Source organism: Dysidea avara, chromosome 12 (assembly GCF_963678975.1).
Source record: "Dysidea avara chromosome 12, odDysAvar1.4, whole genome shotgun sequence".
Taxonomy (NCBI): Eukaryota; Metazoa; Porifera; class Demospongiae; order Dictyoceratida; family Dysideidae; genus Dysidea; species Dysidea avara.
The window spans coordinates 8,963,386-8,989,465 of NC_089283.1; the positions used below are offsets into that span (position 1 = coordinate 8,963,386).

The following is a 26,080-nucleotide window of genomic DNA, read 5'->3' on the forward strand; positions in this document are numbered from 1 at the left end:
TTCAACATCTTGAAAAGAAATATTAAGTCACCACGTCTGTGCCTGTACAAAAGAGATGGTAAATTCATTGATGTCAGTCGATCTATGTAAGACTTGTCTCTTAAAGATGGTACTAGTTTTGTAGCACGCCGTTGCACACCCTCAAGTTTACGTTGATCTAATACATAATGGGGTCCCCAAATTACATTTCCGTATTCTAATATTGGTCGAACCATTGATTTGTACAATCGTGATAGTACAAATTCATTCAAATCGATAAAGCTTCTTTTCATACAAGCCAATACCCTGTTCGCTTTCATAGCTACTTCAGAAGCGTGTTGGTGGAACTTTAAATTCGCATCAAATATTATAATACCCAAGTCCTTATGACAATTAACTGAGTCCAATGAGACACCATTTAGATAGTAGCCTCCAAAGCTGTGTGTGGCTCGACCAAAGTGAATCACTTTACATTTAGTAACATTGAACTTCAGTTGCCACACATCACACCATTTGGCTAGATTATCTAAATCAGTTTGGAGTTGTACATGGTCTGCCAATGTAGAAATGGTTCGTATAAGCTTGGTATCATCTGCAAATAAAAACACATGACTTGAGATGGATTTTGGCATATCATTAGCATAAATAAGGAAGAGAAGAGGTCCTAGAATTGATCCTTGTGGAACACCACTCTTCACATCTTGCCAACATGATTTTTCCCCATTTAAAAGAACACGCTGTCTCCTATTGGATAGAAATCCATCAATACATCTAAGAAGGTTGCCTGTAATTCCATAGTGTTCAATCTTATACAATAAACGTTTATGTGGCACACTATCAAAAGCTTTCTGCAGATCCATGTAAATAACATCAACAGGTACTCCTCGATCAAGTGTTTTTGTTACAATATCCATAACATGGAGTAATTGGGTATCCATAACATGAAGTAATAGGGTAATTGGGTAACAAAAGCAATTTTCCATTCCGATGGCAGAACACCAGACTGGAAAGACTTATTAAATAAAATGGACAGTGGAACTGATAGTTGGTCAGAAAATTCTTTGAATATATGTGGAGGCCAACCCTCTGGACCTGGAGATTTATCTGTTTTTAGCCTATTCAATTCATCAAATACTAATGAAGCAGTTATTGTTATGTTTTCCAACTTTGGTACCGAAGCCCCTGGATCTAGGGCTGGAAAATTGGTTAAATTTTCATTAGTGAAAACACTTGCAAAATATGAATTCAATAATTCAGCCTTCTCTGGATCAGAAGTAGATGCAGAACCATCAGGACGTTGGATACTATCAATACCAGATCTTGTTTTCATATTAGAGTTTACATAACGTCAAAAACTTTTAGGGCTTCCTCCAATGTTAGAGACTAGATGTTGTTCGTGATTAATCCTTAAACTTCTTGTTAGACATCGAAGCTTATTTCTAGTTTCCTTAAAAGCTTTGTAGTCATGGTCAGCTTTAGACAAGGTATAAAGCTGACCATGACTACAAAGAATGAGACACTAAGAATTCTTTATGTGACAAATCCTCAACTACAACAACGAGTAGTGGCCTAGCCCTGTTTTCAACATGTTTACCCAATCGTAGAATTTTGGTAACATTAGCATTGATGTCAAAGATCCTTTTACAGAGGTCGATAAACCATGTCTTGTCTCGTGAAGGATCAGTTTCTGGTAAATTGTAGATGATAACATTATTCTTTCTACGTTCTCTGTCATCTAATTAATTCTTCAGCAACAGTTAGGAATGTTGAAGCAGGTAATTAAGCACCTTGCATGTATAGAACTGTACTGTGAACTTGATATCAAGGATATTTTCGTTGTTGCACTGCATTTTTAGCTCATACATCAAAGAAGTGAAAAAATGATGTAAGGAGAATCAACCTCCTGACCATCCCTATTATGTAGTCTGGCGGCGCCCGCCCCTTCGCATAGAGTAAGGGTCTGGTATGTTTAGTATAGTGGAGTTGTACCGGATTACCAAAAACTGGTGCAACCAATCAGAATGCTCCACGTTTAATCAGCGCATTTTTGTTTATGTTACGTCAGAAGAATAAATCAAATGCCCTAACAGTGCTGAAAGAAACAAAAGGAGTTAGCTATAAATAAAGAACAAAGAGAACACGAGAAAGTGTTATTTCGGGAAGGGCTTTTCGCCTTGTTTGATACGCGAAAAACTCGAGTTACGCTCTGATTTCCTAGGTAGGGAGACATGTCAAAGTAGACCAATCCACTTTCGCCTGTGTAAAGACGAAGGAAGATCACTGCCACAACTTTGAGTGAGGCACTTCCGTTTCCGATAAGACCATTTTCGTTACGTCATTACATTCAAATTAAATTCCTCCAGAACAACTCTATGATACTAAGCAAACCAGACCCTTACTCCATGCGAAGGGGCGGGCGCCGCCAGACTACCCTATATGTTAGTCTAGGTGGCCCAGTACAAATATCATCATAAAAAATGAGGGGCTTTCCTTTTTCTACCTTATATGGGCACATAGAGATGCAAAATTTTGCTACTTTATGCACCCATATAAGGTAAATAAAGCAACACCCTTTAAATTTTATGGTTGTATTTGTGGTGGGCCACCTATACTAACATATAGGGATGGTCAGGAGGTTGGTTCTCCTCACTTCATTTTTTCACTTTTTTGCATCTCCTTCATGTAGGAGCTAAAAATGCATTGCAACAACGAAAATATCCTTGATATCAAGTTCACAATTACCACCACCAGACTTTTTCTAATGTCTTCGTACAAATCGGGCATACAGCCTCGCATACGGCACATTAGCTAAGTACAAAATTAGTAATCTTGACCTTTCGCGCACGTGATACCACGTGCGTGCGTGCTCCACCCATTTTGAAAGTCGTTGAATCTCTCCGAGAAATGGCCATAAGGAAAATTTCTACAAATGAATACGAGTTTCTTGATGGTGCTTCTAAAGATTTCACCTGTCTGGTATGTTTTGATATTTTCAAGATTCCTTTTCTGACAGCTTGTTGTGGTAACCATTTTTGCTTGTCTTGTGTCAAAACGACAAAAGAAAACAAAGACCAGTGTCCCCTTTGTCAAACCAGTCCTATTAATGGTATCAAGAGTTAATAATAGTGTGTAGGGTTTTATTAACTCTTGATGGTATTATAGACAAGAGTCTACAAAGGAAAATTAATGAACTGAAAATTTACTGCAAGCACAGGAAGGAAGGCTGCCAGTGGATTGGAGAAATAAATGAACTAAACAAACACTTGGATACTGATAACATTGAAGGTGATTGTGCAAGTATATCTTAGTTTCCTGTCCTTACTCATGTGGGGAGCAAGCTTCTCGTCTAACACTACAACAACATATGGATAAGAAATGTCAGTTACGTCCATACACTTGCATGTTCTGTGACTATTCATCAACATACAGAGCTGTTACCAGTGCAAAGTTTTCTGCAAATGAGGTATCATGTCCTAACTCTTGTACATGTGGTGAAGAATTTATTAAAAATTGCAACTTAGAACAACATCTTCAGATGTGTCCATGTGAAGTGGTGTCTTGTACTTTTGCTGATGTTGGCTGCAAGGAAAAAGTGAAGCGTCAACATTTACAACTCCACATTGAGACTAGTGTATTGGAGCACCAAATGATGATGTGTGCCACTTTTGAAGAGGTCAAGAGGGAAAATGAAAAACTGAAACAGGCACAAAAAAGTGCAGATTATTGGAGTGATGGTTTCAAAATAATGGCTCAAGAAATAAAAAAAACAAATTGGACATTGTATCTTTCGTCTTTAGCTGTTACAGTAGTTGCTACTAGCATTCCAGTACCTTTGTCACCTGTTGTTTTAGAGTTTAACAACTATAGCACAAAATTAGAGGGAGCAAAAACTACATGTAACAATAGACATTACTTTGGTAGACCATTCTACACACATGCTGGAGGATACAAAATGCAGTTGTGCATTTATCCTGATGGGACAGAAATGGAAAGAGTTCACATATCTCTGCCTTTATCTATATCATGAAAGGAGAAAATGATGACCATTTGACCTGGCCTTTTACCGGATATGTCAAGATCACCCTTCTTAACCAGAAAAAAGATGATGAACACTTTCAAAAGCCTGGCATTGTAGCCACAATGCACCAAATAAGATCTTAGGAAGACCATCATTAGATAAGATAAGAAATGATTTAGGCTGGGGACTAGACAGATTCATTTCTCACATTGAATTCAACAGCCACACTGAGCATCGACAGTTTCTCATTAATGATACTAAAAGTATTTGTTGCCATGGAAGATGGTGATGACTTATTTTCATAGCTGACAATGAGTATATGCACAGCAAAAAGCTATGCTAAACATTTTTTTATAGACACCTATTCTGTCAGTATGGATCCTTTCAAGTACATATGTGGCTGTTGCTTTTTAAGCATTTTCAAACAATCAGTTGTAACCATAAATCATTTTAAAAGCTCTGTTTTTTATTGTACTATAGGTGGACACATTAAATGTTGCAAATGTTAAGTATAATGTTAAGCATTGCTGCGAGTGCTATACGAAAAATAAAGCATGATATGCTAATAAAGCACTTGGCAAAGCCGAGTGCTTTATTTTTCATATAGCATGAGCAAGGCAATGCTTTTATGGAACTTTCTAGTGGTAGCTTGCAGCCATACATTAGGACTCATAATTAACAAGCATTGCACAAATTATTAGCATCCTGAATGCACACAAACTAGTTTAACAAAGTAGCTCATGCATAGTTCACCATAGTTTGGCATGGTAGACGTTCATTGCATATTTTGGCAGGTTTTGGTCACAACCCACAATCGATTCTATTGTGACATATGGTAAAATATTTCGATAATATCTCCAGGACTTGTCTGTTTACATTCACAAATGTAACAGCAATGTTACCTCCTCCCACTCATTATCGAAGTATTTAGATATGACTATAAAAGCAATCCAGCAGTAGAACTCGTGTTGGCTGGGGTGATTTACAACTCAGCATGGTGTGGGCTATCAGCCTGCACCAGCTTGGGTGATTAGTCGTACTGGCATGAGTGCCACAGGCTATTAGCCTGCACTAGAGTAAGTGCACGACTGCATGTAGACTGTGCTTTATTGGCCACAAAGAGTGCTTTATTCCACCGCAAGAGTGCTTTAATCGTACAATAAAGTACTCTTTGGGCAATAAAGCACTGTTTGCCCTAAAGTGTGCTTGATGAAATTTAAAGTACACTTTTCCTTTTGATCTCACCCACACAAAGTTCTAGCTATAATACAGTTTGATGTGTTTTGTGTTAAAGCAATAGGACAGTCATCATATTTATATAACTGAAATTTAGTATCAAATTACTACACGAACATTTTGTAATAATATAGCACTTTCATCACTGAGTTACAGGATTTTAAAAACTGGGAGTGGATTTTTGATGTTTATACCTTGGTGCACTATACATTGCTAACAAGGGTATCGGAATAAAAGAGAAAGTGGTAAGGCTCAGTCCATATGAACTGCCAAAGGCAGCTAATCTAGGGATTTGAGGCCATGGGGACACGTTTCTCCAGAAATTTCACATTTTGAGATACTATTTGAAGGCAATATTACTAGGGACCCGCCGATTATGCTGGCATCATAATAGGTACCTGAAAGCATTGAGCATAAAGCTAGCATAATAGGCAGAAAAGTTGTGTAATACTATAAATTTTTGCTTATCAAAATACATATCCCACAAAAAGATTGATATACTCTAATAGAACAGTCAGTAACTCCAATAAAATTATCAGGTAGCTGACTGTTCTATTAGAGTATATAGATCTTTTCTGTGACATGCATTTTGACAAGCAAGGATTTACAGTCTGTGCTTCAACCACTTACTGCTTTCCCATAAAGTGCAAAGTTATTAGAAAAACATGGGAACTGAGGTAAACATATTGAGCATAATTTGAGCATAATAGGTAAATATTGAGCATTAATTTAAGCATAATAGGTAAATTTTTGGGCAGTGCAGCATAGCATAATAGGTAAATTAATGAGCATAATCGGCGGGTCCCTAAATATTACTTTATGCAAGGTGCTAGTTAGCTAGCTGGCTACCTGGAAAGTGTTCAATATGGGATAAAACTGGACACTGGCCAATAAGCACTGTGTGACTCTTAAACCTCACCATAAGAGCTTATTAATTAAGATAATTATAAACTGTAAGGAATGTTTCCAGAGTAAGAAACAAAGCCAGATGTACGGTATTTATTTACGTTTAACACAGTTGAAGTGGACACTCAATTGAACATGTATTGAGTGAAAGACCAGTTAGAAAAGTGCTAAATTGTTGCCATTAATCAAGTACACTGTTAAAATGAAGAGTAACCACAACTCTCAAGGAGTTCCCAGTGTAGGGAGGATTTAACACCCCTGGAGAGTAACCATTACTCTAAAGGAGTAACTGGGGAGTAACACATGCTCTGAAGGTGGTGTCGTTTACTCTTCAGAGTAATGGTTATTCTCTTCAGAGTGTTGGTTACTCTCCATGGGGTGTTAAATCCTCCCTACACTGGGAACTCTCAGAGTGGTGGTTACTCTTTATTTTTAACAGTGTACATGCTATAAGTATTACATGCTCACTACTTTTAAATTTTTGCTTCATCAAGTTTAAAATTCTGCCAAAAAGTGGTAAGGCCAAGGGCGAGGCTCTAGCTGGCCTCACTGGTCACACCTACTCTGACACCCTTGATTGTTAAAGATATGCATGCATGTCTTGACTCTCATATCTGTTTAACTGATAAAAGAATGCCATTTTGGTTTAGACTTTAGGTTGCGAATATTATTTGCATTGTGATGAATTAGTGCTGTAAATATGGGGGTTTCAGATTTGCAGTACCAAACGTTACAAAATAGCGGCCGGGCCGCAGGGCCGGAGCCCACGATCCGGCCGGTCGGGCATTAATTTTCCCAGGTAAAAAAAACTTGCAAGAATCTTGCTAATTAACCTACGTAGCTTGCATAAAATTCTTGCACAAATCTTGCAGCACACTTGCAAGATTCTTTCCCAATCTTGCAAGATTTTTGACAAGAGTACTGTGTCCTTGCAAGATCTTGTACGGGCTTGTTAAATCTTGCAAGTTTTTTTTACCTGGGTTGGCCGGACCACTTTTCAGCTACTTGAATTGTAAAAAAGATGGACGTACTCTAATAGAGTATAGTCATCATGACATACTCTAATAGAACAGTCATCGCAACACTCTAATATATAGCATTTGGTATACAATATAGCCACTGTTCTACTTAGTCTAAGCCATTATACATGTATGTTAATTGTCTTAAAATCACTCAAAAGTTCCAGTGAGTCATCTACATGGCATTGCATTGGGCTAATTGCATGCATGCATTAGCAATTACAATCTCAATGGCTTTTATATCTCAAAGAACTAACTTAAGCTTTCACTAAAATTGTGAAAGTAAAAGTTTAGATATGAAATTGAATTAATTGGTATTGTAGCACAAAATTACCAGGATATATCCTTGATGTTAACAAAAAGGAGAAAGAGGCCTTGCAAGTAAATAGCTTCTAGATGCCATTTCAGATCATCTATTTCAAAATTTTCCCTGGGGGAGCATACCCCCAGACTCCCTAGCTTGGCATGCTGTGTGTACTTATCACATGCACATGCAGTTAAATTGAGTATCACATGAAAAGCAGATAATCTAAAAATCACATCCGACCAATAATGTCCATGGATGGCCGGACCACTCAAAATCCCTGGGCTCCGGCCCTGATGGAGCTCACAGTGAACACATAATTACTTTACTGCTATCTATTTAGTCAAAGTTAATCATATACATGTAAGGCATGTTGGTCTGTTTATAATTGGCCAGAATGTGCCAATTAGTTATTAATTTACTATAGAAGCAGATCATTGCAAATTAGATCATGAGGTAGTAAGTTCCATCATTAGCATACACTTAGGAAGAAGCTAATACTTGCAATAATTCAGTATACATAAATGTATACAGTATACAGTATGTAGCTTTTTGCATGGTAAGCAATCATGAACTCTACATAATATGCAGATAGATACACCATAATGACATAAATGTTTATGGGTATAAATTATTGCTACATATAGCTACACTTGCTATACTTTAAACAAATATCAGATGCTTATACATGCTTACTGTATAATACAATGCCAACATTCTGTATTGTTGTACTGTAACTATGAAAATAGCATTCAACATCAGGAATGGTTTAAGAAAAGTGAATCATTTATGAAACATCTGGCCTTTGCTTTCTTTTAGACCTTGTAGTGTATGGTAAATAAACTGATCTATTCCCTACCCCATGCAACTTGTTCCTATCTTTACTTAAGGATGGATGTATCCATTTACTGGATTACTGAACTAGACTACTGCATTCACATGAAGTTTGCTCAAGCACTTTTTTCAACCACTGAAAGTAACTATATAGCTATATGATCATTACTTTACATACTGTACTACACACTCATGATCAGGATTCATTATATTGAATATCTTGTATTTTAGAGGCACATACAGCTAACTGTAGTCTCGTTTTGTGATCTATTTAATGGTATGATATTAAGTTCATAGTTTGAATTCTTCTTGTGTATACACTAAATGTAGTTTTTCACAAAGATGCAGCCTTATCTACTTGTTAGATAGTGAGTGCATTGGAATGCATTATATTTCTCTCGCTAACAGAACCATAGATAACACCTACTGTGTCTATTGGTGTATTATCTATGACTGAATACTGTGCACAAGTTGTTGCATTATAAACCAAGGAGTTGGTAAATCTAGAGTGAATAGCTATATTATGCAAACTACTTGATGCTATATCATTTCAATATAATTGCATGGTGGAATTTTATGTCAATGTTTGCTCTTTTGCAAAAGAAGGCTAGAAAGGATGGATAAATGCATTAGCAGTGTTTACAGTGCACATGTACGGTGCTTGTACCATTGTTAGTGGTAGGCGAATTATTTTTGATAACAAACTACTGTAACACAAACTACAATGAGGTTTTAATATAGTTCTTTTGTTAACTCAATGTGCAGGTTTTACATCATATGTCTTGTGTGCAAGTTTTGTCTAGTGGTGAATGGTCACTGTGTAAGTGGTTAAGTCTGGGAAGGCAATTTAAAGTTTTAGTCCCGTAGTCCAGTCCAGTGAATGGATAGACCCCTTAGGGATAGTCTTCCTGAAACATGTACTGTATTCTCTTTGCAGTATTGCGATCAAAATTAATACTATGCACAAGCACCCCCCCCCCCCCCCCCCCCCAAAAAAATACTATGGAAAGCTCAGCACAAGTGCAATTGCATCTTAAACATGCATGGACAATGAAAAGATGGAACGAGCAAGAAGGGAAGAGCTAATCTCTTCTAGGAATGAACAAGAGGGAATATTTTAAGCGTTAGCTAATTAGCTAAAGGCTGCTAAAATTAACAGTCAAGTGAGTCAACCATTTTGAGAACGACCATCAGTGCACAGGCTGAACAGTTACAGCGCTATAGCTATCTTTCGAATTGGCTCTCAATCAGTGAACTCATGATTAACGCTGATCATGATGCAGAATGCGGTTGCATCATATCCTGAGCTGAGTGCTGCCTACTTAGTATTAAATATTAAATAAATAAATAAATCTGCAAGATCAGGGCGTGGCATGCAATTCCCGTAACCATCACGTGACATCGAGAGTATGGCATCTTCTAGGTCTACTCCTTATGGTGAACATGAATTTGTCGAGCCAATTCCTAAAGAATTTATATGTCCGGTATGTTATGAGGTGTTTGCGACGCCTTTCCTTACTTCATGTTGTGGCAATCACTTTTGTGAAGCTTGTGTTAGGAGGACGAAGACAAACAAAGATCAATGTCCACTTTGTCAGACAAAACCTATTGCTGGAATTATTGACAAACACTTTCAACGTAGAATTAACGAACGAAATGTTTTTTGTATCAGGAAAGCAGAAGGTTGCGCGTGGATTGGACCATTCTGCGAAGTCGACAAACACTGCAATGAAACCACTGGCAGCTGCAACTATGCCTTGGTACCCTGTCCATTTTCATGCCAGGAAAAGGTTACAAAACTTTCACTAGATCGACATGTAAATGAAGAATGTCTACTGCGGCCATACGCTTGTATGTATAAATGTGGCTATGTGTCTACCTATATTAGTGTGTCCACATCACACCACCCAAAGTGTCCTGATTGTTTGTTACCATGTCCTAATTCTTGTAGTGATGAACTGATTAAGCGGTCACACTTGGAGCAGCATCTTCTGAACTGTCCTTGTGCTACTGTAGCATGCTGTTACAGTGAAATTGGTTGTGAAGTGAGACTAAAAGTCTCTGCCATGCAGAAACATATTGAAACTAACTTGATACAACACCAGTTGATGATGTGTGCTTCGCTATCAGAGTTAAAAAAGGATACTGAAGAATTGAAACATGCAGCGAAACGGCCAAACCACTGGATCAATGGATACAAACTATTAGCAGAAGAGACAATGAGTACTAATTGGAACTCATATTTGTTGTCACTAGCTGTGATTGCTAGCAATACTCCATTGCCAGTGTCCCCAGTGATTTTCAAGATACCAAACTACAATGACAAGATGGAAAGTGGTTTTTACTCAGCACCACTATATTCATATGACGCAGGCTACAAGATGCAGTTATGTATATATCCAAGTGGAATAAGAAAAGGCCTGGGAACACACATGTCCATCATCGTTTGTTTGATAAAAGGAGAAAACGACTATCGTCTTTCATGGCCATTTTGTGGTAGTGTTAATGTCACTATACTAAATCAATTAAACAACTTTGGTCATCACGAAAATGAAATAAGGTCACCAAGTTATGCTGTACTTGCAAGTGATCCATCAGCTTCAAATTATTTTGGACTAGAAAAGTTTATGTCTCATAGTCACCTCAAAATTATTAAAGAAGACTGCCAATATCTAGTGAGCAATACACTTTATGTTAAAATAGTTGTACATGTGACTGCTAGAGAGGAAGAACATGCACTATAGATGCTATATGTAGCCAGTTGTATAGCACATAGATCGCCATATAGAATGATAGTAATGGTACTGTAATGTGCAAAACATTAACAGCTATATCTTTTCATTCCTTATGTATACACTCCATTCATAATAAAGAATACAAATTTAATTTGTAGAACTCTGATATAACTATTAAACTTATACTGATTAAGTGTGTAGCTGATTGTAACTTTTATGAGCAACAACAAAAATATAGGGCATGCATGCAGGTATTCTTTGCCGTCACACATTCCAAAGCAGCAATCACTGGATGGTTTCAACCACTAGTCACATTGATAAGAACACTGCATGTATTTACTTGGTAAAATGGTGCACCCTGAATAGTGAATAACAGCTGCACTGTATCTATTACATAACACCATAAAAATGCTTATTTGAATTTGTACAGAACTAGCATTGTTTTAAGGAGATGGGTATATAGCTACTTACCTTTAGAGAAGTATAGCTTATCCTGTGGTATTATTAAACTGTAAGAAATTTAACTCTCACAAGGCACTTGGACCAGATGGATGGCCAGCAGAGGTTTTCACACAGTGTGCAGGTCAGTTTTGTGTCCCTCTTTATGCTTTTCAACAAATCTTTAGAGAGTGGTATATTGCTGGATGACTGGAAAACAGGTCAAATGTATACAGTACCACATAAACACAAAAACAAAGATATTATTGTTTGGTTTGTCTATTGTCTATTGTTATTATAAGGGATACTTTTTCTAATTGCCTCTCTGACAATAACTTAACCAATATGGGTTTGGTCCTAGAAGATTATGTCGCATTGAAGTACTACACATGCTTTGAATGATTGGGCTCTATTCTTGATGGACATTTCTCTATCAATATAGCTTATTTTGATTTTCAAAAGCATTTGACACACAACAAACTTTTATTGAAACCTCATTTAAACTGGGTAGACATCATTGTGCAAAATTAATGGTGCTCTGCCATCTTGCATGGGAACAGGTTTCCAGTGCATGGAGTCCCCAAGCGGGCCATAAATATGTATTTTCTCTATAATTATATTGATGAACTGCTGTCACTAGTCTCCAGTCATACAGTCACCTATATTTGTAGATGATATTACACTATCCATTCTTCTGAAGACTTGTCCTATAATTAGCTATTACAAAATGACATTAGTTAAAAGGCTTACAGAATTCTGGGTCTCATTTGTAAGTCATTTGAGTGTAAAGATCCTGGTGAAGTTATACAAAACTTTTGTCCGTCCAGTTGTTGAATATAATAATGTCTTGTGGGGACCTTCCTATCAGCATTGAAACCGGGTCACTACTGCTGACCCGGATGACCCACTGACCTGGATAGCAATCCGGGTCAGAGCCGGATTTGACCCGGATGTGACCCGGATTAATTAAATCCGTGGCATGTGATAAGAGCTATGTTTCGGGTAGTCTCGAGCGAGCGAGACTTGTCATGCCACAACTGGTCCCCCTGGACCAGTTGCAGCAACCATACTTGGTCCCCCCAGACTACTTGCAGCACTGCAACTTGTCCCCCCGGACTGGCAACTTACACCGCCACAGCTGGTCCCCCACTAGACTCGATCCGGCGTAGATCTTTGAGGACGCATAATAGAGCTAGGCACAAAGTACTCCACTGTGCCGTGGCCGACCTGGCTTCTTTTATGACCTTCCACTGTGGCCTTACTAGTATGGTTACGTGTACATGTTATACAAGATCGAGATACACTAATAGAGCAGTCAGTCAATACTCTAATAGAACAGTCCGGCATCTAACATTTGCAGTTGCATTGGTACATATAGCCTGCTAAGGATATTTTGCAAATGAAATGCATGTGATTTTGTGTATATCATTCTTTAGGTTATAATGATAATTATAACTAAGCTGCTCATGCATGATTGTCACTTTAATGTCCCTATGCAACTCTTGATCAATATGATTTAAACCACTCTGCATGCAACAAATTTTTTAGTCCTATAAAAAGCTTTGGCTTCTGGGGGGGCACTGTAGCTAACTAGTACATACAGTTAAACTAGCAGTGCAGCTTTATGCTGACAAGATAAATTATAAAACTTTAGCTGATACCATGCATTATTAGTAGCTAACTGTTAGTGTTCACAGTTAGCTACTAATAATGATGATAAAAAGTATAATGGCTTAATACATGTCATATAAATGCAATTATAAGAGGTTCTTGGAAAGGCAATCCTATGCTGTTGACATGAACCATGATTAAATTAGGAGCTAGATTTCCCTACAAGTACAGTAACACTTTCACTAATCTCATGCATGCACTACACTATACAGTCCATGATGAGCTGATATTGTGGACATAAAGTTACCAGGAAGGTCAGTACCATCTGAATCAATATGTGGCAGTTAACTGCAAATTAACAATAACAATTTCACCTGCTATATTAAACTCTTTACAGCTATACCAACCATATCCTTCACAGCCAATGCATAAGAAGAGGATGTCATCATTTTCAAGGATTAATGTTTATAAATACTTTCCATGCAGCCACCACTAGATTATGAAACTATTAAATTAGGAAGCATTAAGATTTCAAAACTCTGTTATTATGTGATCAATAAATAACTTATACTTAATAATTACTTACATTACACATATACTCTTTTAGTGTCCTGCAACTTTGAGTGGCCGTTACAATTTTGTGATGAATTGTGTGTCAGTGATTTATGAAGTGTTGTTGTGAACATTTCCTATATAACCACATGACACCCACGACCCTGTGCAAAATGATGAAAATATACAGTAACTTTAATAGCTGCGTGGACATCAAGTGGAGCTATCACATTTGGCAATTATATCTAACTTGATTGGTAATCATCCTAACCTACCGCAACACTAGCCAACATTGAGGGTGGTCTGGTCATAACAATGATGCTTTCACACATTCATGGGTAAAACAGTGGATATTATAGAGAATCCATTAAATTTTGCCAATGCTGATATGAATCTCAACTACATGCAGGATTCAAGAAATGGAAAGCATGAAAGTACGTACAGTAGCACTAACTCATTATCACAATAGTTTGATGAAATAGAAATGAAATATAATTCCAATGTCACCTTTTCGTCCCAAAAACTTTCTTGTCAACTCAATCAGCTTGTCTTTATCAGTGACCTCTACTGGCTCCACACACTCAAGTCTGCTGACAGCTGCTAAGTAAAATGACTGAGTTTATAGCATCTGCTGTATTTGTACCTGATTTCCTACATAAGTAAGTCCTAAAATGTTAATCCTTGCTGGTTGTCATAATCAGTTGTTCCAAGTGACTGAAAAGCACATCAAGTTAAATTAAAGTGAATAACAGATTCTAGAATGGAGAATGCATAATAGCTAACTGTACAAATGATTTCTTATTTTCAACTAGCCAAGTTGTGTTTATATTTACATGCATACTGCTTAGGCTCATTGCCAGAAAGACATTTAGTAACTAATTCCCAATCACTGTCCAAGCCAATATCCGAAGTGAATTAATGGTTGTCACCAGTCCAGGTAGAACAGCTGTCTAACCCCTAGCTACACTGTAAAAAATAAAGTGTGTCTGATACACCAACATACACACCATGTGCAGAAGTGTGTATTTTACAACATTTTTTGATGTGTCAGGCACACTTCGACATACGACATACTTCAAATGTGTGTCTGGCACACTTCTTTTTTTTTTACAGTGTAGCTACTCCAGTCTAAATCATGCCAGCTAGAGCATAGCAAGAACTGAGAAAGCTAGTCAACTGTTTAGTTGGTGTGTTGTGGCCTCTGGTAAGTGGAGATGGTAAATTGAGTATTGCAAGTTACACTGAAGTGATGGAGGTTCCCAGAAACTTTATTTGTAGCCTCTTCCAGAGATGCATCTTAGTGTTATCCTGCATACTGCTGGTAACTGCATGTGGATGAGTACATGACTCTAAGACATGTCATAGTGGTGACTGTTCTGTTTAATGACTGACTGCTCTATTAGAGTATGTTATGCTTGTACTTGAAAGGGGGATCGAAAGGGACACGTGCCCACAACATTCCTACACGGGGAACCACGCGCAAAACAATGCGGCAGTGTTTAGACTATAGCTAGGTCATGCATTAGCTACTCAACTTTCGCTTCAGGACTCGTATTTCGTGAAGGGCAAGTACGTTTTGATCAAGAAGTACGAACTGGGGAAGCTGATAATGGAGATGTCATTGGGGGGACCAGTTGACCATCTGCAGCAACTTTACATGGTCCGGCCGGACTACTTGAGGCACGGTAGTTGGTCCGGCGAACCACTTGCGGCGGGGGACCACCTGCAGCGTGACAGACTACGTTTTGAGCGTTCAATTCGTGTTGAGTAAACGAGTAGTTATGTGATAACTAAGCTGGAAAGTCTATAATTTAAAATCAGTCAGTGGGTTTGGTCCATGCACGTGGCTACTGTGAGTTTACAGACAGCAATTTGGTGTAGCTTCGTGCATACCTAATATTACGATTTCCCGATATATTAAAGTGGGTGTGGTTCACAAATGTACTTATCCTGCTGCAAGACTAGACTATATACAACTCGTACAATAATCGATTAGTGGGCGTGGCTCCATGTAAGCTTGCAGACAGCAACGGACACAGTTTCGTGCTACAGACAGCGCTTACTAATAAATGGGCCTGGCTGAGCGTATGTTTGTAACGCGATAAGTGGGCGTGGCTCACAAAAGAGCTACGTGACTAGCGTTTGTAAGTTTCCATGTAGTCAAACGAACAATTTCGTTTCTCAAGTGATCCAATCCGGGTCCGACCCGGTTTCAACGCTGCTTCCTATACACACTTGATAGTCAAAATCTTGAATGAATTCAACATAAAGCAACCAGAATTATTCCATCCATCAGCCATTTGCATGCCACAACAGATTGAGACATCTAAACCTGTCATCTTTACAGCGCTGTCAACAATGGGGTGATTTGATCTATTTGTATCAAATTCTCAAGGGCAACTATGGTATAGAGAATCATTTATATATATTACCTCATCCATTCAACTGCAACAACAAAGAAATTATCATGCACAAGATCTAATTTTTATAGTAACAGAATAATCGATGACTATACTTGTTAATAAATGTAGCTAAATCGCTTATTGATGTATGGGCACAAGCCCATGTCCTTATAATCATAATACAGTGGAACCTCAGTTATCTGGACCCCATGCACTTATCCAGATTTTCGGTTAACCGAACTACAGAAATGACTGCTCTATTAGAGCAGTGTCTGTTACATTAGGGTAGTTGATAACACTTAGGTTGTTTATACACAGTTCAAAGATTGACTTTTCAGACTTACAGGTATATGGACCACCCCTGGTCCCAAGGGTTTTGGATAACTGATCACGAGGTTCCACTGTACTATTTCACGATGTATATAGCTATACAGCAAGTAATTGTCCGTGAAATGTAATGAAGATACATACATAGTGATTCATCAGTGATGGTGGTTTTTTTTTGCTCAGCCACATAGCTAAAGTGATGTAAATTTCTGTAACAGTAATTCTTGTAGAGTGAAATTATTTATCCAGATGCGGTGAGAAAGCTATAATTACCCGCAGTATATGTACCACACGCAGAAATTTTTAATTGGATGCTACTAATGGCTTTTGTTGCCATTTGAAACGCAAATGAACAAAGGCAAATACCACTGATTGCTGGCTGCTTGGAAATTTTGGAGGTGTCATGCTGTAGTAGTACATATATCTGATCTGCACAGTAGGTCACGTCAGTGGTGAGCATGGCAAGGAAAATAAAGTTAACAACAAAACTAATTGCAACTACAAAAACTAATGTGAACTACTGTAAAAAAATATTTGTATACAGCCTGTTAAATATGTAGTGTGTGACTATGTCTAGATAGTATCTCAGTGTTTTGTATCATACTGTAAGGCTGAAGATTGAGGTATTATGTCATAGGTGTAAATTTTTGTCAGTGGTATAATTTTATTATTATATTACTAACCAAACAGATTTCCATCCCATTTGATGTGGGAACATGGAGTTGTATAATGTATGCAGCAAACTTGTATACATTTAGTCTTCCAGTTTTGTAAAATGACTTTCCAAACCTGTCTAAGTTCTTCTGTTAACATATAGAGATGGCTGCATCGAGTTATTAAGCACGGCTTAATGCCATAATGTATTTCCTAGAACTGGCTGTCATACGTACATACGCACATATAATAACATAGTTGTTTTGATCCAGATTACCTATATTCTGTTACTCTGGGACCAATTTGCTGGTATGTATCACACAGTAATAATATACACTCCAGTGTCAGAGGTGTACACACTAATATGATTTGGTCTTATAAGGAAATCATTATAAGCAGCGATCTATTGTACAACATATTATGCATACATGATTTTGGAAGATTTTTATATCACTGACTGCTTAGGAATTAAGTATGCTCAAATAAAAACTCTACCTCTAAAAGTGGTCTTATAAGCCCTTCTGTGTATGTCAATGAGTGCAAGGATTTTGTGTGTGTTTTTTTATGAATTTTGATGATATTTTAATTCTGAGGATAATTCTTTTTGTATGCATCCAATTCATGTGAAATTTGTGAAGAAATGTGCATACCTAATGGTACCATAAGTAATGAAAGTTTGCACTAGAGTTTGGCAAATCAGTTTATCAATATGAAAGTTTGTCATGCAGCTTAATATGGAACAATCGCGCGCTGGAACAATATACAAAGCTACTAGTTAAAGAAGCTTACATTTATCTTTATGGTCACTTTAGGCCCAGCTGACATGTGTTACCATAAACACATATTTCATCCTACAAATATATAGCTGCGGCTGTCACTTTACATGCCTCAGGTTAGCTTGATAGAAACTCCACCACTACAAGATAAGAATGACTATAATATAGCTATCACCTTGATAAAGATTTCTTCATGCTATCCTATCCTTGACAAGGCCACCCATCCCTTAACCAAGATGATACAACTCAGTATATGAATGTATACAAATTATACACTGTAGAAAATTAGTAATAAATATCACTATTTCTGCCACAATATCCACTATTAATTTTAGTGTAGTGACGTTCACTACTTTTGTTGTGATGTTTACTACTTTTTGTGACTTAAAAACTTGAATAGCAGCATGATAATGTCGACACTTTGTTAGTGTAAAGCATAATCTGGAGGTAATAGATGATGGAATTATCTTAACGAACTTGGAATGCACTCTTTCAGTCATATACTGGTCAATTTAGCCGTAGTAGGACAACAAACATCATCACAATAATCAAGCAAAGGCATCACAAAAGTAGCATAAAGTACACAGAGTATCACTGGTGGCAGTGACCCATTGCAAAGAATGGAGGCAATTCGAGATTTTACTCTAGAAACCATGTTAGAGATGTGTGAGGTCCAGCTGCAGGACAGTGTAGGTTGGTCAATTATAACTCCTGGTATCAAAACAGAGTCCACTTGAGCAAGCGAAGTACCTCCAACTGAAACATTTATATTAGTGATTCATTTGCAATTTTCTGTCAGCTTCCTATGAGCATTGAACAACATTTAGTCTAATAAACTCATTTGAGAACTGCACAACCAACAAGCCACAGCATCACAATAATATCTCTGCTATGCTCAAATTCGAATGGCTATAGCTACAGTGCAATTCAGCATCATCAGCATACAAATCCAAAAGTGATCACGAGTGTTGGATGACAGTCGGCAGCTCATTAGCAAAAAGCAAGAGGACTAAAATAGATCCTCAGGGGCGGATCCAGGAGCTGGAAATGGGAGGAGCACAGACAGGTTAAGTTGTAAGTGGTTGGGAAGAGCCAGATTCTCTAGTTCAGTACTGCATTTTTGAGTAGCAAATAATCACCTCTTAGTGGTCTCTCACTGTTTGATTTTAGCCATTTTGGTCTTTTCAGATGGTTGTGAAGTCTTAAAAGCTGTTTAAAAGGCTCTGAATTCCTTAAACAATAGCAACACGATAACTATTTTAAGAGGCGCTTAGTACGCACGAAGGGTCTGGGCATAGATAATATATATACCCCCCTGGATATGAAACTAATAAGCGCCACCTGTCCCACCCTAGTTTCGCGCCCCTTCGTAAAATGGCAGCTGACGTCCCAGTGCATAATGTCAATTGGTACGCACAAACACGCTGCAGCAAAGATTTGGGTTTCATAACACACTTCATAATGTAAGGATTAAATGATAAAAAATTCAAAGCTCAGGGTTGAATACACACTGAAAAAACGCGTACATAAACATCATTGTGTCCGAGGGGCCCGATTGTGTCGAACTGTAAAAAACCGGCTTTAAACGTTCAAACCTACTTCGTGACACGCAACTCCATACAGAAACACCATTTTACATGGCAGTAGTGCGGTACTATGAATGGTTAGGCTGAAAACGCGTACACAATTATATAGACCAAGAAGTAAACTCAGTAACCAATCTGTCAACCGAGGGTTCCGGTAGCGCATAATTCACTGAATGGCTTCTACTAATAAACCGCAACACTTAAAAGAGTTCACCACTGTAAACTAGCTCCTACTACCTGTCGCATTTTTAGACACGCGAAACTAGGGTGGAACCACAAACATTCTATTGTACCCATGCGCGCACGTGATTAGTTTCATATCCAGGGGGAGTGTATTATCTATGGTCTGGGTGAGAATTTCAGCTAGTTTGACTTCGGTTCGCTTTGGTTTTAAGTGAATTTGTAATAAATACTAGTAAAATGTACATATTTTCATGAGTTTCTTGGCCTGACAAAGTTTAGTAGCTATTTTATTCAGAAGTACATATGGCCAGTGTTGGGCAAGTTACTTTTTAAAAGTAACTAGTTACATATTACATATTACTTGCAGCTGAACTATTTAGTTACAGTTACATATTACCCATAAAATAAAGTAACTGTAATAATATTACATATTATATTACTTTGTGTCCATAGCCTTGAGCTGTCACGTGTGAAACTACCACCTTATCACGTGACATGATTGCGTTGTTGGACAATGTGCAAGTCTTGATATAAGTAAGTAGCTGGTGAATAAGCTTCACTTAGTAGGCTTCATTACTTCGTTGTGGCTAGGTGTTACTCAGTGGGTTACTAACGAGATAAGTAACTTCGTTACTTTTAGTAATAATATTACGTAATATTAGATTCGTTACAGTAACTATATTACTTAGGTAACGCGTTACATTTGCAAGTAAAGTAACTTGAGTTATATTACCTGTTTTTATAGCGTTTTTCGTTATATTACTTTGTTACCACAAAAGTAATAATATTACGTAACGCGTTACATAAGTAGCGCGTTACTCCCAACACTGCATATGGCTGGCTCCTCCACAAGTGAGAGGGGGGACATTTGCCCCAAATGCCCCATCCTGGATTCGCCATTGATCCTTGGGGCACACCAATTGACACCTGACCCGAGATTTAGCTACAGCAGTACTAGTAAAGATTTGCTGTTCTTCGTGCAGATGGGGGGCACTACGCCCCCGTTAACATTAGTCTCGCGTGGCCAGACCGCTTTTTTCCGTATACTGGGTGGGGAAAAAAGGGTCTGGTGCAACTCCAATAGCTGTTTACTTTTTTCCCCACCCAATATACGGAAAAAAGCGGTCTGGCCACGCTAGACCACGTTAACATACGTAGTGAGGTGTACAAATTGACCCGGCTTTTTCCACACGTGATATCCAGTGTGTGCCCCACCCATTTAGAGAAGAAATTACGTCGCAGCAAGCGTTGAGACTGATATGGCAGTAAGGAAAAGTTCTACAAATGAGTACGAGTTTCTTGAGGGTGCTTCGAAAGATTTCACCTGTCCAGTATGTTTCGATATTTTCAAGACTCCTTTTCTGACAGCTTGTTGTGGTAATCACTTTTGTTTGTCTTGTGTTGAGTCGACAAAAGAGAACAAAGATCAGTGTCCTCTTTGTCAAACTAGTCCTATTAATGGAATTGCAGACAAGAACTTACAAAGGAGAATCAATGAACTGAAAATTTACTGCAAGTATAAGAAGGAAGGTTGCCAGTGGACCGGAGAAATAGGAGAACTAAACAAGCATTTGAATCTTGATAACATTGAAGGTGATTGCAAGTACATCTTAGTTTCCTGTCCTTACTCATGTAGGATGAGTATTTCTCGCCTTACACTACAACAACACATAGATAAGAAATGTATGCTACGTCCATACACTTGCATGTTCTGTGACTATTCATCAACATACAAAGATGTTGTTTGTGAGCATTATGAAAAGTGTCCTGCAAATGAGGTGCCATGTCCTAACTCTTGTAGTGAAGAATTCATTAAAAATTGCAACTTAGAACAGCATCTTCAGGTGTGTCCATGTGAAGTGGTGTCTTGTACTTTTGCTGATGTTGGCTGCAAGGAAAAAATAAAACGTCAACATTTACAACTCCATATTGAGGCTAGTGTATTAGAGCACCAAATGATGATGTGTGCTGCTTTGAAAGAAGCTAAGAAAGAAAATGAGAAATTGAAGCAGGCACAGAAAAGTGTGGAGTACTGGGTTAATGGCTATAAAGTAATGGCTGGAGAAGTAAAGAGTACTAATTGGCCATTATATCTTTCATCTCTAGCTGTGGTTGCCACTAGCATACCGGTGCCTTTGTCACCTGTTGTTTTTGAGTTTAACAACTATAGCGCAAAATTAAAGGAAGCAAAAACTAAACATAATAATATGCGGTACTTTCTTACCCCTTTCTATACACATGCTGGAGGATACAAGATGCAGCTGTGCATTTATCCTAATGGGACATTAGATGGTAAAGGCACACACATCTCAGTTTCTCTCTATTTCATGAAGGGAGAAAATGACAACTGTTTGACCTGGCCCTTTGCTGGAAGTGTCAAGGTTATCATTCTTAACCAGAAAAAAGATGATGGCCACTTTCACAGGACGTGGACATGTGGCTACAATGCACCAGATAGAAGTTTAGGAAGGCCATCATCAGATAAAACAAGAAATGACAAGGGCTGGGGGATAGATACATTCATTTCTCACACTTTAGTCAATAGCCACAGAGAGCATCAACAATTTCTTGCTAATGATGTATTATTTCTAAAGGCGTTTGTATCCATTGAAGAAGATGATGACCTGTTTTCATAGTTAATAAGTAAACCCTCAATGTATGCCCCTGTAGCTAACAATTTAACACATGTAAAATCACAAATGGTGGAATGTATATGTATGTATTGAAATGTATTGTGTATGATGCAGTTCCTCCTGCATACAGTAAACTTTCATAGGGATATGCATGCTTGCTTGAAATGGGATGAATACTAATCTATAATAGTTAAAACCTGAAGTTATGGTATAATGGCTTGTGATTAGTTAATGCAAGCAACTCACAGGTTTCGGTTCAGAGAAGGTCTGAGGTGCTAAAATACAGCAAACTGTGCTATACTGTTTGAATTCATTTAAGATATTAAAAAATAGACATTGGCCGGTAAACGTTTGCATTGGGGGGAGACATAATATATAGCCTGCAGCTGATCGTATAGTGGCAACAGATGAATTGCAGTGCTAGTGTAGCTTGCCTTTTCAAAGCGTGACACCATGCATATAATATGGTGGCTGGCCTTGAAAGTAAACTCTCTTACAGTAAGTTACATAAATTTTGAAGATAGCTATTTAATAGTAAGTGAAATACTGTATTATAGCTAGCTTTAAGGTAATGTTTCTCCCCGTGACGCATGTGATTTGTGGGAGATGATATATGTAGCTAGTTCACAGTTATAGCAAGCCTAAACCATCATCTCCTACATATCACACATACAGAAGAGGAGAATTTGTAGTATTATATGTGCACAAGTTTTACAGGTATGTATACTAAGTTTGCTTTCACCTGAGCCCCTGCCAAATATAGAAATATCAAAGCCGAGGTAAACATGTGTTCACTTCCATTGGTTATGTACTGGAACAAGCATGTTGTAAACATGTTTGCATGCCTGAATTGTCTATCAACACTAAATGTATGGCGTATTTTAAAGTCTCATAACTCGCTTGTTCTTAAGCACTTTTTGATAAACAGTTCTGGAATTTAAAGGACTTCACAGCACTATTAAAGGTTTGGGCAGCTGGCACATGTAACAAGAATTATTAACAAAAATGAGGGCTCAGGTGAACGTGAACCGACTATATTGGTGTTAACTCATGGTCACCCTGAACTGGGATTACATCATATTACTCATATTAGCTATGTATGCTTCACTTGTATGCTGATGATGACATTGTCAGCTAGCTCTTTCCCCAATATAAATACGTTTGCTAGCTAAGACTACACTTGAAAACTGGGGCCAACCACTGCACTTCCCTTTGATTTATTTCTGAATCAGTGCTGAGTTGGTGTCTGCCTATAGTTGAAATACATGCAGGTGCAGTACTGCTGGAGAAATGAGGTACTTTGGTGGTGGCTTATGGTGACCACAAGCCAAACCCTAAACTACAAACAGTGGCAGTTGAAGCCCTAAATAGCCCACTTTTCTGCTTAGCAGCTTCACTTTATGGTAGGTCTACAACCTCACAGCATTACCTTTACAAGAATTACTTAATGGACAAGTATACATATAATGCCACTGTGACAACCGTAACGGTAGTGGTGAAGTATACTGTAATTTATCAATAACTAAACATATCAGAAGCTACAACTCTACTGCTTATTTTGCAATTCCTGTTAACCATTTGAAGTATATATAGCTTCAGTGGAAAGTACTTCAAAGAAATGTGCCTTGCATTATAATTCTGTGCTTCATTTCATACATGTATCAGTGCTACTTCATGTATAGGTATGATGTGCAATTTAATCAGGCACAAGCTATATGGAACTAGAAAATCGTAACAAGAAATTTTAGGTTGGTAATTAAAATAAATGTCATTGTACTATATTTAAGCAGAGTCAGTACAGTCTTGCACATTTATTAAAGAATCATAAGGCGTACTCCTTTTTGAAAATCCAGTCACACACAAAGAAATATACGTACCTTTGCAATATGCCACTACAAGTATGTTACTAATTTTATACTTGTACAGAGGAAGTTTGGATTTATATGAATCATGATCAACATACTGAAACACATAAAAACATAACTACAGTAGCTAACCATATACACTCCAGTTGGATTAGCTAACCTACAGAAACAAGTCACTACCATCTTCAACATTGGTAATAACTCGTAGAAAAATTGTGTTGTTCATAATATATTGTTTATGTGCAGTGCACATTTTGATTTCTGTACGAGAAATGAATGTTGATAATTCCCAGCCAGAATCATTTCTGATTTTATCTGTAGATGGTTTGGCTAAACTACTTCCTGGTATACTGGGATTGGCAGTGCAACATGTTTTCTGAAAGTGTTCGGCATCTATTGATTGGTTAAGAACAAAAATTTTGACACTCCCAGCAAAAGGCCAATCCAAACGTTCATCATTTTCACCTTTCATAATATAGATCGACAAAGAAAGGTGTGTACTGTTCCTAGCTGTTGTCCCATTAGGATAAATACCCAACTGCATCTTGTATCCTCCAGAATGTGTGTAGAATGGTACGCTAAAATACTGCAATCCTCTAGTTTTGGTTGCAATGCTGTTATAGTTTGTAATCTCAAGTACAACAGGTGACAATGGCACAGGGATACTGGTCGACACTACGGCTAGTGATGACAAGTATAGTCTCCAATTATTTCTTTTCACTTCTTCGGCCATTATTCTATATCCATTAATCCAGTAATCTGCACTTTTCTGTACCTGCTTTAATCTTTCATTCTGTTCCTTTATTTTTATAAAAGCATCATGCATCAATTCCTGATGTTCTAATATGCTAGTCTCAATGTGTAGCTGTAAATGTTGACGTTTCAATCTTTCCTTGCATCCAACGTTAGCAAAAGAACACGATACCAATTCACATGGACATATTGAAAGATGTCGTTCTAAGTTACAAAACTGGATTAGTTCTTCACCACAAGAGTTAGGACATGGGACCATATTGCCAGAACACTTTGTGTAATGTTCACTGGTAACATCTTTGTATGTTGAGGAATAGTCACAGAACTTACAACTGTATGGACGTAACTGACATATTTTATCCATGTGCTGTTGTAGCATAATACGAGAAACTTGCTCCTCGCATGAATAAGGACAAGAAACTAAGACGTACTTGCAGTCAGCTTCAAGATCCAAATGTTTGCTAAGTTCACTTATTTCTCCAGTCCATTGGCAACCTTCCTTCCTGTACCTGCAGTATATTTTTAACTCATTAATTCTTCTTTGTAAATTCTTGTCTATAATTCCATTAATAGGACTGGTTTGACAAAGGGGACACTGGTCTTTGTTCTCCTTTGTTGATTCAACACAGGACAAGCAGAAATGATTACCACAACAAGCTGTGAGAAAAGGAGTCTTGAAAATCTCAAAACATACCGGACACCGGCTGACATCTTTTGAACTTGGTTCAAGAAACTCGTACTCGCTTGCTGCAGATACTTCCCTCACTGCCATTTCTATATACAGCGCATTGAGCAAGCCCTAAGTTTAAGGGCGTGGCATACTTATCACGTGTGCAGTGCATGTTTGTTTGAGAATGGCTTCTAACGATCTTTCCGTTGGTATTGAGTTTGTCGAGTCTGTCTCAAATGAATTCGTGTGTCCAGTATGTTGTGAGATTTTAAAATCTCCCTTTCTTACATCGTGCTGTGGTAAGCATTTCTGCAAAGCTTGTGTTGAAAGGACGAAGTTGAACAAAGATCAATGCCCACTTTGTCAAACAAAACCCATTGCTGGAATTATTGACAAGCATTGTCAACGTAGAATCAATGAAGTGAAAGTCCATTGTATCCGGAAAAAGGAAGGGTGCACGTGGATTGGTCCACTGAGTGCACTTGATAAGCACTGCAATGAAACAACTGGTGATTGTGAGTATGTCGTGATATCCTGTCCTTTTTCATGTGGGAACGTATTATAAAAGTTGTAATAAACTGTCACGTAAATGAAAAATG

The 26,080-nt window shown here is 37.8% G+C and overlaps 4 protein-coding genes across 4 annotated transcripts; 3 read left to right on the plus strand and 1 right to left on the minus strand.

The window, feature by feature from the left end:
• The first annotated feature begins 3,343 nt into the window (after nt 1-3,343).
• LOC136239811 (TNF receptor-associated factor 4-like) lies at nt 3,344-4,006 on the plus strand. Its single transcript, XM_066030563.1, has one exon. The coding sequence runs from the start codon at nt 3,344-3,346 to the stop codon at nt 4,004-4,006; it is 663 nt and encodes a 220-aa protein (XP_065886635.1).
• A 5,685-nt stretch (nt 4,007-9,691) lies between these two features.
• On the plus strand, nt 9,692-11,164 carry LOC136240781 (TNF receptor-associated factor 4-like). The gene has a single exon (XM_066031818.1). The coding sequence runs from the start codon at nt 9,706-9,708 to the stop codon at nt 11,038-11,040; it is 1,335 nt and encodes a 444-aa protein (XP_065887890.1). The 5' UTR covers nt 9,692-9,705; the 3' UTR covers nt 11,041-11,164.
• A 9,556-nt stretch (nt 11,165-20,720) lies between these two features.
• LOC136240858 (TNF receptor-associated factor 4-like) lies at nt 20,721-22,356 on the plus strand. The gene has a single exon (XM_066031919.1). It carries the CDS (start codon nt 20,820-20,822, stop codon nt 22,194-22,196), a length of 1,377 nt encoding a protein of 458 aa, XP_065887991.1. The 5' UTR covers nt 20,721-20,819; the 3' UTR covers nt 22,197-22,356.
• A 1,769-nt stretch (nt 22,357-24,125) lies between these two features.
• LOC136240686 (TNF receptor-associated factor 4-like) lies at nt 24,126-25,615 on the minus strand. The gene has a single exon (XM_066031707.1). The coding sequence runs from the start codon at nt 25,581-25,583 to the stop codon at nt 24,219-24,221; it is 1,365 nt and encodes a 454-aa protein (XP_065887779.1). The 5' UTR covers nt 25,584-25,615; the 3' UTR covers nt 24,126-24,218.
• Between the last annotated feature and the right edge of the window lie 465 nt (nt 25,616-26,080).